This window comes from Coffea arabica, chromosome 11e (assembly GCF_036785885.1).
Source record: "Coffea arabica cultivar ET-39 chromosome 11e, Coffea Arabica ET-39 HiFi, whole genome shotgun sequence".
Classification (NCBI taxonomy): domain Eukaryota; kingdom Viridiplantae; phylum Streptophyta; class Magnoliopsida; order Gentianales; family Rubiaceae; genus Coffea; species Coffea arabica.
Window position 1 is genome coordinate 51,992,090 of NC_092331.1, and position 14,155 is coordinate 52,006,244.

Sequence of the window (14,155 nt, forward strand, 5' to 3'; positions counted from 1 at the left end):
CGAAAATGTTAATAGATAATTATGGGATATTTGTAATTTTTATTAAAATATTACAATAAACATATACACAGACGCAATAACGCATGAAAACACACCACACTACACTTGCTACTGACAATTATAAATGTCTCTAATCCAATAGAACCGGTCAGGGTAGTACGCCTGAAAGTTCCATCCAGATGTGCCCTCCGATCTTACCCTTGTAATCATAACTTGTCACAAGACAACTACTGCATGCCAAGAAGTGAAAGACAAAAATGTAATATTCTATTTGTTCTTTTGGGAAAGCAAAAGAAATTCTTGTCATAGGCTAATAGCTGATGAGGGATTTATATATATATATATACACATAATGCAAGTGGCGCACCATCTGGTATGAAAGTCGTCAAAAACATCAAAGTGAAACTAATAGCGATTGATGTACTACAATAGTTGACAAGTGTCACATTGATATACGTAAGTTGGAAAGGAACATTGCACAGTTTGGTTGCTACTACAATCGTGTAGATCGAGGATTTGAATCCCATATATTTAGTGGCGCACCAATCCTTTTTGAGTTGTAGGTTGTGGGTTTGAATTTCACTTACAGTGAAAAAATTCAAAAAGATGTTAGAACACTTCTTTGGTATAGTTGAGAATTCCAACCCTCATATACTGAGAAAAAATCAAAAAAAGTTTTCAAAGGAAGTCAGCTAGTATCCTTTTTGAATTATAGGTCGGGAGTTTAAATCTCACTTATAGTGAAAAAATCCAAAAAGGTGTTAGAATACTTCTTTGGTATATTTGAGAATTCCAACCCTCATGTACTGAAAAAAAATCAAAAAAAGTTTTCAAAGGAAGTCAGTTAGTATAGACTATTCTTTAGACTTCCAATCCAAGGGAGGCACCCTAAAAATCTAAAAGAGGTGTCAAAGGAAGTCATCTATTATAAACTACTCTTTAAGCTTCCTTTTCTGTAGAATAGTTTAGATTTCCAATTCAAAGGAGATGTCAAAGGAAGTCATCTAGTATAGACTACTCTTTAGACTTCCCTCTATGTAGAATAGGATAGATTAAATTATACAAATTTTATCATTAGCAGAAAAAAATGTTATCGTTGCTGGAAAAAAAAATTACTCAGCTGTGCTGTGTTTTTTATATGAAAAAGTGATTGGGCACTATGATTACGGAACAATAATTTGTAAATTTATAGGGACATCTTCGGGTGGGATAGATGCAATTGTTCGAGTAATCACACAAATATAATTAGGGTTAATCACATTTTATCCCCTTAAAAGATATCTCATTTCTCAGTTTACCCCATAATTTTTAATTTTGCTCACTTAATCCCCTTTAGGATAAAATTGCCCTTGCATTATTTTGACTTTTCATTTACTTTGTTTTCCTTTCTTTTATTTCTTTTTCTCTTTCTTCTTTATTTAATTCTTCCTCTTTCCCACAAAAATCTTTACCTTAATGATTGAAATTAAAAAAGAGGAATTGCAGAGATCTATCTTCTCCTTAAATGATTAAAAAAAATATTCAAATCACTTTCCTAAAATATAATTTTTTTAGCCTTTCAATTCTTTTAATTTTGGATTTTCCTCTTTCCTTTATAATTTCTTATTTTATTCTCAAGAAAATATCTTAAGATGAAATTGTGACCTGATTAATAATCATCAATTGAAATTTGTGACACATGGCATCATACAAAAAATCAAAATTAGTTTTTGATGTCTTTTAAACCTTCACCTAGAAATATGCAATTATAAACTCAAAACAAAAATTTTCGTTGAAATGAAATTTCTATTGGGAAGGATGAAAGAGAGAAGAAAGAGAAAAAGAAATAAAAGAAAGGAAAACAATTTCATCTTATGATATTTTCTTGAAAATAAAATGAGAAACTAGAAAGGAAAGAGGAAAATTCAAAATTAAAAGAATTGAAAGGCTAAAAAAATTGTATTTTAGGAAAGTCATTTGAATATTTTTTTAATCATTTAAGAAGAAAATAGATCTTTGCAATTCCTCTTTTTTAATTTCAATCATTAAGGTGAAATTTTTTGTGGGAAAGAGGAAGAATTAAATAAAGAAGAAAGAGAAAAAGAAAGGAAAGAAAGGAAAACAAGGTAAATAAAAAGTCAAAGTAATACAAGGGCAATTTTGTTCTAAAGGGGGTTAAGTGAGCAAAATTAAAGGTTAGGGGGTAAACTGACAAATGGGGTATTCTTTAAAGGGATAAAATGTGATTAACCCATATAATTATATAATTTGTAGCATAGATTTGGTTGGGCCGAACTACCTCACCCGTGAGCCATTAAATTAAAATAAAAATGGTTAATCACAAGAAGTCCCCCTAAGATTTGGTATGTTTTGTAGTTTAACTCCCGGCATTTTATTTTTCTCGCTTTATATTTCTTGACTGGTATTCAAAGCAAACATTGAGTAATGGTGCTGACCATTGATATCAAAAGTACAATTGTATCTCTAAAATATAAATGCTCACATGTTTGGGTTGGATATAGCATATATTTCTCTTTCTTTGTCACAAAGTTCCAGATCTAGCCATTTGAAATAATTAGATGCATGACAATTCTAAATAAAAAATTTTCATATTTTAAATTATTTTTCTAAAAAAGTAAAAAGTAATTAGTCTATAGTAAAAATCAAATCTTATAATTTCAACATCCAAGAAATCTCTTTCCGATCTTTTCAAAGGTGCTATCTTACCGCAACCACAGATTTTTTGTATTGCTTCATCCATATAGTGTGGTGAACAACATCTATAGGAAGCACAAGGAAATGAATTTGAAGAAATTTAAGACTTTTTTTTTTGTTTTATCTACAAATGTTGCGGATGAAGAAGAGAAGTTTTTTCGGTGTGATGAAAGCTTAAAACATACTAGAAAACTTCTAGGGTCATTTCTTTATAGAACACGAAGTAAGCCATTTTCATCAGAAATTTTAAGGTTACAAAGGTGGTTATTTTCATTAATTGTAATGTTTTAACAGTCCATTTGCTGACTTGGACTGACGGAAGGGATAAAGTATGAAAAATAAAATGTTGGAGGGTAAATTGCAAAACACACCAAACCTTAGGGGATTTCTTGTGATTAATTCAAAAACAAAAATGGATTGAATGGTCTAAATCTAGTCAAGCTAAGCTGGCCAATCCGATCCACGAATTGTGCCTTGCAACTATAGAGTGATTAAAGAAGACTTGATCATAAGACTCATTTCTCAAGTTCCAATATATATATATATATATGTGTGTGTGTAAAGTTGCACTATATAGATAATGCTCCCTCGATACCCAAATATTTGTTATATATGTTACCAATAAGGGTGTAATTGAATCAAATCAAATTCAAAGCCTGGAATATCATTCTACTTGAACTTAACTCGACTAACAAATGGACGTACTCAAGTTTAAATTCGAACTCATCGAGTACCTTTTATTTGCGCTTGAGCTCGCTACTTGAGTTCAAAATTGAGCTCAATTAGGCATGCTTAATTAAATTAAGAAAAAATTAATCACAATTTTTTAATAATTCATGTGCAATTATAAAAGTCAGAACACTCAAACTAGTATTAAAATCATGAAAATTTAAAGCCACATTTTAGTGGAAGCGGTAATTCCATCAATAAGAAAATTAAAGCTAAAATTTTCATAATGTAAAAAAATTAAAGTTAAAAATGCTAAAAATTAAAATTAAATAATAAAAATACTTTAGTACGCTCACGAACATAGCATTTTAAACCTTACACTTGACTCGATTTACTACTTGAGCTATTCAAGCTTGAGGTCAAATTCGATAAAATCGAGTCGAGTCGAGTTTCTTGCATCAAGCTTGTCGCAAGTAGCTTGACTCACTTGCACTTTAGGTACAAAAGTCAAAACTATCTTTAGTATCTATTTTCAATATTGTCCCTTACTCTATTCTTTTTTTTTTTTTTACTTAGGGGGTATCCGGGCTTCGGGTATGCCGGACCCGACTAATCCCCTTGAAACCCGAGAGAAGAGGCCCCATTTCCTCGAACCGGTAATCACTAGGATTCGATCCCTGGTGGGGGAGAATGGACAACAGGACTTTAGGAGGCTTCCTGTGACCAATCGAACTGTCCAGGAGGGGCTTCCCTTCCTCTGTTCATGTACATCTTATATTCAAATTCAAAATTTGAAATTTGGGGGATAAAATTAGAAAGAGAAATGCAAACATCACAATCAAAGTACTATGATTAAAAAATTGGATTCCTAAAGAGTGAGGAAGGAAGTATTAGGACAGAGAAAGTATGTATTTACACAGACATCTTTTTTTTCGAGTTAGATTCATAATGTTTAAAAAAAAGCAAAAATACTTGAAAAAAAAAGCAAAAGGACAAGTACATTAAAAAAGCAAAAAAAAAAAAAAAAAGAAAGATTCTAAAATTCTATTCCAGTTAGCTTAGGTCAAATCCATATCCTGCCTTTTATTGATCCCTTTTAAAGAGGTAAGAGCAGGCGAATCAGAATTAGGTTCTAGTTTCAGGTTGGGATCTAGCAACTCACAAGTTGTATTTTACTGGATTCATAGATAAATTAGTAATATCATATTTTGTTATATTACTCCCTTTATGTTATTAAAAGTGCAATTATTTTCATTTTACAATATTCTAAAATATTTGTCATTTTATTAAAATTAAAATTAAAGTTACTTTTCATGCCAAAGAGGCTCCTTTATGGCTACTGAGTCTAGTGGTTCCAAAATAGCTATATATTGTTGTGCAACTCCTCAAATTCTGAACACCACAATTACCCAGTGACTAGCGGCTACTAGCTGCCAGATAGCATTATGGCATTTAACGTCACCTCAGTTAAAACTTCCTCAGGTGGCGCATGGCAAGGGGATAATCCGCTGCAGTTTGCATTCCCCTTGTTAATAATCCAAACCACCATAGTCGTCCTCATTAGCCGTGTCCTTGAATTCCTCTTCAAACCCCTCCGTCAACCGAAAGTTGTTGCCGAAATACTGGTACATACTACTGCGTATGGATTAAATACTGCTCACATTTTTCTTCTTGGCTATCTTTTCAGTTTTTTAGCTTCTTAGACTTGCAAGTGTTATTATGTCTATATTCCAGGGTGGAATCCTACTTGGACCCTCTGCTCTTGGCCGGAATAAAGATTTCATGCAGTGGATTTTTCCAGCATGGAGCACTCCAATCCTTGAATCCGTAGGCAGCATGGGGCTTTTGTTCTTTCTGTTCCTTGTAGGGCTTGAGCTCGACTTGAGCTCGATTCGCAGGAGCGGGAAGAGAGCATTTGGCATAGCAGCTGCAGGCATGTCCTTGCCCTTTCTTCTTGGTGCCGGACTCACCTTTCTGACCAGAAAAGTAGTCAATGGAGATAACCATCACAAATACGGCCAGCTCCTCATGTTCATGGGAGTCTCCTTGTCAATCACCGCCTTCCCAGTTCTGGCTCGCATTCTAGCAGAGCTCAGGCTTCTCACCACGGACGTTGGCCGAACTGCAATGGCTGCAGCGGCATTCAACGATGTCTCTGCCTGGATCTTGCTTGCTCTGGCAGTGGCTCTCGCAGGAGGCGGCACAGGGGCTCACAGGAGTCCCTTAATCTCACTATGGGTACTTCTCTCTGGGGTGGCTTTTGTTGCTTTCATGCTTGTCTTTGTCCGAAGAATCATGCATTGGGTGGCCCGGCAGGGCAGCAATATACATGAAGCCTATATATGGTTAACACTAGCAGCAGTTATGGTGTCTGGATTTATGACTGATCTCATAGGTATTCATGCAATATTTGGTGCATTTATCTTTGGATTGACCATTCCCAGTGATGGAGAATTCGCTAGAAGTTTGGTGCAACGAATCGAGGACTTTGTTTCGGGGCTTCTGCTGCCAGTTTACTTTGCATCTAGCGGATTAAAAACTGATATTACCAAAATACGCGGCTTGGAGGCCTGGGGGCTATTGGTGCTCACTATCTTTACAGCTTGTGCTGGGAAAATATTGGCAACCTTTTTTGCGGCTGTTCTGTGCATGATTCCTGTGAGGCAGTCACTAGCCCTTGGAGTATTGATGAACACCAAAGGTCTCGTTGAATTGATTGTTCTAAACATCGGCAAGGAGAAAAAGGTGAGATTTAATCAAATTGGTAGGCTTAGCGGATTAACATTAGCGGAGATTAATCATTGCTTGTTCCCCGGTAAGGTTAAAGAACCCTAATTTGGACTTGTTTTGCAGCATGTGAGACATCTATTTTTTTCCCTTTTGTTTCATAAAAAGACCGAAAACCTTACAAGGAACGGAACAGAGAACTATTTGGACGAATGTTCCTATCATTTGAGTTGGATATTTATCACATTAGCCACTATTATGCCTAGTAGTAACTGTAGTGACTTATTGATGAACCAAGACAAGCAGGTATATTTGAAGAATAAGTAAATGATTTGATTCCTTAGCTGTAGTGGCGGTGATGAGACAAGTCCCTGGGTTGAGTTAGTGCAGCAGTGCCCTCCGTTTAGGCCTGTCAACGGGTCGGGTCTAGACCCGGATCCGTGAAATTATTGCGGGTATGGGCAGGGATTTAATTCTGTTTCCTGGATTCGGATCCGGATCCGTTTTGTCAAACAAAAAAACGGGTCGGATACGGAATATAGTATTCCGGCCCGTATTAGACCCGGATCCGGATATAAATGAATTAATAATTTTAAAAATATATATTTATCAATATAATTTGATTAGGGTGATGTATTTGAATAAAGTCAATTTGATTTCTTTTCTTATTTGGTTTTTTCTTTGCATTAGTTAGAAATTAGTTTACAAATATATATTTTTCTCATTTTTATTAGAAATTATAAATTTTGCTAAATTTGGTCGGGTAGACCCGACCCGGATCCGGGACCCGCCGGATCCGGATCCGGAACATATAATAAAAGACCTGTCGGGTAAACGGGTCGGATCCGGGTCCGGTATAGTAATTCGGGTCCGGGTCCGGGATAATGAATTCCGGCCCGGACCCGGCCCGTTGACAGCCCTACCTCCATTTTATTTGTGAACTTAGTTATAAAATTATAAAGTGGCCGAGCTGGGTTTATTATTTCTTTTTTGATGCAAATGACTCGTTCTTCTTTAGGTTACAGGTCAGGGTTTTAGGTGCTCCACTATGTAGTTAAAAAATCTAAAGGGTGCACTAGTGCAGCATTTGATCTACAGCACGCCAAGTGACGCTTTCTAACCCTTAGATAGTAATTTTCTAATTCATTTGGTTTTTAAACAAACTGGCAGCACTTTCAATGTTCCACTTTAAGGGTTAGGGAGAACTCAACTAAGTAATATGTAAAAGGTTACAAAAATTAAAAGAGAAAGAGAGAGAGTTCAGATTTGAATTCTAGACCTACAGTTGGTTAAGAAGTTCTCAATATATTGTAGTTAATGATAGAAGTTATCCCTCCGTTCCACTTTGATAGTACTGTTTTCTTTTTTCGTCTGTCCCAAATTGTAGTTCACTTTCCAATTGAAGAATATAGTTATCTTTTAAAATACCCTTATTCAATGTAGGTTGTTATTAGTATAAACTACCTTATTTAATGTAGATTGTTTCTTGACCATCAATTCAAGTTTCCATGAATAATTAATATAAAGTTGTACTCTATTTAATGTAAGGGTATTTTAGGAAAATAGCAACCTAAATTTGTTTTTTTAATAAAGTTAACTACTTTTTTTTTAAACTGTGTGAAAGAAAAACTAAAACTATCAAAATGGGACGGAGGGAGTAAATACAATCCCAATTAATTATCCATGCACAAAGGAACTTTTGATGGGATGGATTTAAGTGATTTGAGTTTGAGTTTTGAATGTGATTAATTTCGAAAATATCCATTAAACAGTGAAATACTTGGACATTATTTGGGATCTTATTGGGACTCATAACAATGATTAACAACATTTTCATTGTTTTGGTTGCATTTTTGGGCCCCTAGGTCCACCATCACCCAGCTTAAGGAGAAATGTGGAGTGATCTTTAATCATCGGCCCCACCAGAAATGAAAAAGAAAAAAAAAATTACATGTCTTCCGGAAGCCCCCCTAAAGAACTCTCAGTAATCTTTGTCACAATGTTGGAATTCCACCATGTTAAAGAACAAAATCTGTCTTCGTTGGTTTCCTAATATAGTTTGCAGTCTAATTACTTAATCTAGAATTAGACGTTTCATAGTTTCACACTATTTACACGTTGCAACAGAAAAATTATAGCAATAGACTGGTAGCCTAGTAGTACAGTTTTTTATTAGTTTAATTCTTCTCCTTTTTATAGTTCAGCATGGTTATTCTTACATTAGCTTATCAAACGAACATCTATTTTTACTTTTTGGGTTTAATGAGGTGAGGAAAAGATTGAATGAAATTTAATAAAAAGTTTACTTTGAAAAATTATTGCATGATGAATAAAGAGAAGTATGGAGTGTTACAAAGTATAAAACATAGATTAAATAAAAAACAAAGGCAGAAAAGGAAAAAAGAAAAAAGCAAATTTGGAGCAATATGAATTTACGGGAAAAGGGGCTTATAAAAAAAAAGGTAAATTTAGATTTATTAGAAATGTGGATGGTATCAAAATTAGACTAAATCATATTAATCGGCTCATATTAGTTTCGCAACTAATGTAAAACTATTTGGTCACACATCTATATCTTTTAATCTTATTTAAATTCCACCGTCTATACTTGTGTAATCAAGTTACCTTTGACTAGTTAACTTCTAAATAAAATATGAATTAATCTTATATATACTGTTAGTGTATACACTCACCATTAGATACATGATACATATGTAAAATTTGAATTTAAAATTTAAAATTTACTCATGTGACATCCATTTAACCATAATAATACATATACTGATAGTGTGTATAAAATTTACTCATAATATATTAGTGAATAGGAAGATTTCCATGGAAGCAAATTAATTTGAATAGGGGACCATTTTGTGGGAGGCCACCAAATTCAGGCCTTTTGACATTTTTGAGATCTGTTTGAGGGTTGCAGTACTTTTGGTTAATAATCACTTCAGGGTGATAAAAATACTTTTGAAGTATTTGATGAATATCATTTCATAAAATTAGGACAAAAGTTTTTGGTATTATAAGCACTTTTGGAAAAAGATCAAATTTGGTGCTTTTAGCGTATCTTTTGTATTTTAAAAATAGAACATTAATTTAATCAATTTATCCTATATATGAAGTAAATTAAGAGACAAATACATTTAAAAATTTTGAAATTACACACTATTCAATACAATAAATATTTATTGAATTATGTATCCAAATAATATATTTAAAGGTATTTAAGCACTTAATAAGTACTTTTATTAAAAGTTGTATTAGGTGAAGAATCTAAAAATAGTAGCCACAATTGTTCTACTTTTGTATCTCTAGAACCGTGAAATACGAAAGGAACTTTTCATTAAATATATTCTTGGACCATGCTTTAGTGCAACTAAATTGTGTTGGGAAAGTTTTATTACTTTAGAACAAAGATTTACCTCATTGCGGTCTCCCTACGCATCAGGTTTTTATTTTTATTTATTTTCTTTCTTTTTTGTTTCTGGATGCACCTGTTACCTTCTAGCTGTGGACTGTCATTAGAATATTTAAGAAGGGAAAAATTTATTTTTTAATTTATGTCATCTATCGATGCATATCAAAAACATCAGGAATGATTATAGAAGCATCTCCAAAAGTTTTGGTAATATTTCTGACATTCCTTGAAATTCAAATGTATCACTTACCTCCATTCCGACCATATCTCTTGTGACAGTGTTAGCCAATCTCATAAATTTATTCTTAGAATAATCATTTACGAGAGAGATACTTTTTTTACTCTGACTCTACAGTACTTGTATTGTTCTATCTTGAATTTTTTTACCAAATTGGTGTTTAATATAAGAATGGGGAGGAGGTGTTTAAGTGAAAGAATAATTATTAGAATGGTCGTCTTTTGTGAATTTCAAAATTTTCTTTTTCACATTATTTTGCATCAATTTTTTTTAGAATAGAGAGTGTTAGTAACATACGGTTGGTATAGGAGGACAAAAAGTAGGAGGGAGAATTATTTAAGTTAAAATATTTTAAATTAATGGCTTCTAGTTCCTTTTTTTTTTTTTTGCCTAAAGAGTTGTTAGAATAACAAGAGAAATTTAAAATGAGGTTGGCACAGGAGAACTAAAAGTGGGGAGAGAGACAAGTTTAAGTGCAAAAGTAATTGTTAGAATAACCATATGTTTTGGATTTTGCTATTTTCACTTCCAAACTTATTTTGCCTAAATCAATGTAAAACTAAAGAGGATAATTTACTATAAAGCAGGCATGGGAGGGCTAAAAATTTAGAGACGAGTTTAAGTGCAAGATAATTGTAAAAAAAAAAAAAAAAAGTCATTGTTGTTATCAACTACAATTTTTTTCTTGCAGATTTTTTTCCTAAATGATTATTAGAATAAAAAATAATTTAATATATGGTTGCCAATTCAAAGTAGAGAAGGTAATCTTGTCAATTCATACGTTCCGATGATAATTAGTGGTGCCATCTCAATGAAATGTGAGATAAATGGATATTTCTTGCAACTTTTGAGCGCTATGTAATATTTCTGAAATTGTCTCATGATATTATGTTGGCAAAAGCCAAAATTCATCCTTTTGGTTTGCTCTTGCTTTCTGGTTAGACTCTTTCTACATGCTGTGATTTTGAAAATTATGCATATAAAAACTTTTTTAACTGTTAGCTTTTAAGATTAATTTTCTATACACTTACAATTGATGTATTATCATCGTTAGATGTATGAACAATTAATTTGAATTTGAAATTGAAATCTATATTTTGTATATACATATATCCATAGTGTGTACACTATCCGTGTACGTAACAATTAATTTTACTTTTTAACGATTGAGATTTTTAAAAAATCGAGTTAATTTTTTCCTTGTCCTCCTCAAATAGGTCCTGGATGATGAGATGTTTGCTATCTTAGTGTTGATGGCACTCTTTACCACCTTCATGACCACTCCAACTGTAATGGCCATCTATAGACCAGCACGAGAACTCTCACCTCCTGCTCGGCTGGAAATATCATCGACATCAAACTTGGAAGAAGAGCTCCGAATCCTAATGTGCATTCGTGGACCAGGAGATTCACAATCACTCATAAATCTTGTTGAATTATGCCGATCCACCAAGCAACCTGTATTGAAGCTCTATGTGATGCAACTGCTTGAACTCACTGATCGCTCCTCCTTGATACGGATGGTACAGCGGGTTCGGAGAAACGGCTTATCCTGCGTTAGATGCTCCCGCCAAGGAGGCGAATTGAGCAACCAAATAGTAGCTGCATTCAAGGTTTACGGTCAACTCAGCAAAGTCACAATTCGGCCAACAGCATCGATCTCTTCTTTGTCTACGATGCATGAGGACATTTGCCACGTAGCTGAAAAGAAGAGGGCAGCCATGCTCCTCCTGCCCTTCCATAAGGCTTGGAGGCGAGAGGGAAATGAAGAAATACTAATGAATTTGGGCACTGGATGGAGAGGAGTCAACCAGATGGTGCTAACTAATGCACCATGCTCTGTGGCACTGGTAGTAGATGGTGGATTTGGAGTTGCACTCGAACACAGTTTAATAGATGATAATGCTCTCATCAAGAAAGTATGCATTCTCTTCCTGGGTGGTCCAGATAGCCAGAAAGCTTTGGAGTTAGGTTGCAGGATGGCAGGGCATCCAGTAATGAGGGTTACTGTTGTTAGGTTAACCATGTTTAAAGATCTGGAAGATATGATAGAAACTCGGCCATCTTCATCTCAAGCATTTAATAGTAAGGATCATCAAATATCTATCACACCGAATGAATATTCAAGGGAACAGGTAAAATGCTAGTACTTATTACTGCATTCAACTGGAGTTTCATAGTTTTCTGAATCCCGTGCTGACCTCTGACAGGAGTTGGACGACTCAATATTCATAGACTTCAGGAGGAAATGGACTGGGGAGATAGAGTTTGTAGAGAAGGAGACACACAATCTTATCAATGAGGTGAAAGCAATAGGACAAGGAGGAGAATTTGAACTAGTAATTGTGGGCCAAGGGAGATTTCCACCAGCAGTGCTTGCAGAGCTGGAAGACAGCCGACCTGAATTTGATGAGTTGGGACATGTTGGAGACCTGATATATTCTTTGGGAGAAGCCGTAAAATGTTCTCTGCTTGTTATCAAGCAAAATGATTCTGTTAAAGATAACAAGATGCCAAAACCAGAGATGGCTAACTAAAATGCTGCTAATGAACATGTTGCAAGTCTTTGACCCCAGGAAATGGCATAATCAATGCGGGTGTAGAAATTGTTACATGATTGGCATGCTAAGGTATTCAGGTGTGTTGGAATATAGGTTGCTGCAATCAATATCCATGTGTAAATAAATAATGGTCAATGTACTTTGCCCTGCTGAACTTGGAAGACATAGACTTTGCACTATAAGTCCCTCAAGTTTAATTTGTTTCCCAAATTAAATTATAAGTTATAAAACTTATCTTTCAAGTACCCATTTGAAATTCATTTAATCTAACTAAAGAAGTTCTTAATGTGTGTGTGTGACCCATTAGATTCTCATATGCATGGACAAAAAGAATAAATAAGAACTAAATAAATTAAACTCCTTTTAATTTATCATTGATCCGACTAATCAATCAACTCATAGATTAAGATTGGCATCTAGCAATGCATCATGATACTCACGCAATGAGAAAAGTCAAGTGGATAATTTCATCTTTTAGTGAACGTTTACCACATAATTAAAATCCTTTTACCACACTTATCTCACATTAATTTTGAAATAAGTCGTACTTATTCCATTATGTGATTAATGTTCATTTCTTATCCCAAAATATAATTCCAATAAAGATATACTTAGAAACACTTTCTAAAACTCTTCTATTTAGCATTAAGTATTTGAGTTATACTTCTACGAGTGGCCAGACATGAGATAACTCCTTTTCCATGAGAGGTAGTAAATGCTTATAAGTTACCCACAACCTTTTTATACTTTAAGTATATACGTATTTGCCAATAATGTGAACATTTCTTGTTACGGAAACAATCATATAGCAAACAAAATATAACCATCCACCACGTTCGAGATACCATGATAATCTTAAATTTGAGAATCACTTACACAAATGTACTTGAATATTGTACTTGAAATGAGTGCGTCACATCGCGCGAACCAGTAGCAATCGTAGCCAAGTGACCGAGGCGAAAGCGTGTGCAGAGTCCCGGGGAATTCACCGTACAATGACAATGGGATAATGACCTTCCGTTCGCTCCATTCTTGCCTCTCGAAATCTTCTAAAACCAAGGCAAGAACAAGTTGTCCCTCCAAACTGACCAAACAGAATTTATTCTCCCAGGCATTGCACTTAACATGTTTAAAGCTTGGGAAGACAGCCTGCGGGATCTTGATATGAGAAAATTGCTCGCTTTCTACCTCGAAACGAACTACTTATGAATCGCCAAATCTAACATCATCAAAATACCTGCAGAGATACAATGCTCGATCAATGGCTATGGTTTTGAACGATGACTCCCCTTTTCCTCTGAGGTTATGAAAGCGAGGACAATCGATGATGGCTCTCCATGCGAGATCATCAGCAGCAGCAGCACCGACTGTTAGGACTTGACAGCCTCCATCTTCTGTGCCTTCCTTGCCATAGACATTAACCAACTTGATATTGTTGTAATTGGTTCCTGGAAGAGGGAACAGCCATATGCATATTAATTTAGCAACTAACAAATAATAAAATACTTGATTTAACTCCTGAGGCAATTCTAAAATCGATCATAATCCATGGGGCATATTTCTTAGTTTATTAGTTTAATAGACAAAAAAATATTAAAAATACCAGGCTTCGAGCAGGTATGACTTGTAATAGGTAATATTAATGCAATTGTTGTATTTTTTCATAATTTAGTGTACAATATTTACAAAAATAGTTGTATTTATACAGTAAATTGATATACAACTAATTTATGTGAGTATATTCTATGCCATGTAAAAAGTACAATAATCACACATTTGCACCAAGACCCAAGCTGTACTTGCCCCTAATCTAATAACATCTACTTATCCCGTAATTTCTTATGA

At 34.3% G+C, this 14,155-nt stretch overlaps 1 protein-coding gene across 1 annotated transcript; it reads left to right on the forward strand.

Moving 5' to 3' along the window:
* Positions 1-4,775: 4,775 nt before the first annotated feature.
* On the forward strand, positions 4,776-12,492 carry LOC113718824 (cation/H(+) antiporter 20-like). The gene is made up of 4 exons (XM_027243739.2): positions 4,776-4,988; positions 5,098-6,108; positions 10,967-11,884; positions 11,960-12,492. Exons 1-4 carry the CDS (start codon positions 4,809-4,811, stop codon positions 12,284-12,286), a joined length of 2,436 nt encoding a protein of 811 aa, XP_027099540.1. The 5' UTR covers positions 4,776-4,808; the 3' UTR covers positions 12,287-12,492.
* Positions 12,493-14,155: the final 1,663 nt, after the last annotated feature.

Coding starts and splice junctions, on each gene's coding strand:
- LOC113718824 (XM_027243739.2), top strand. CDS start 4,809: ATGGCATTTAACGTCACCTCAGTTAAAACTTCCTCAGGTGGCGCATGG. Junction 6,109..10,966: donor ACATCGGCAAGGAGAAAAAG/GTGAGATTTAAT, acceptor CTCCTCAAATAG/GTCCTGGATGATGAGATGTT. Junction 11,885..11,959: donor ATGAATATTCAAGGGAACAG/GTAAAATGCTAG, acceptor GACCTCTGACAG/GAGTTGGACGACTCAATATT.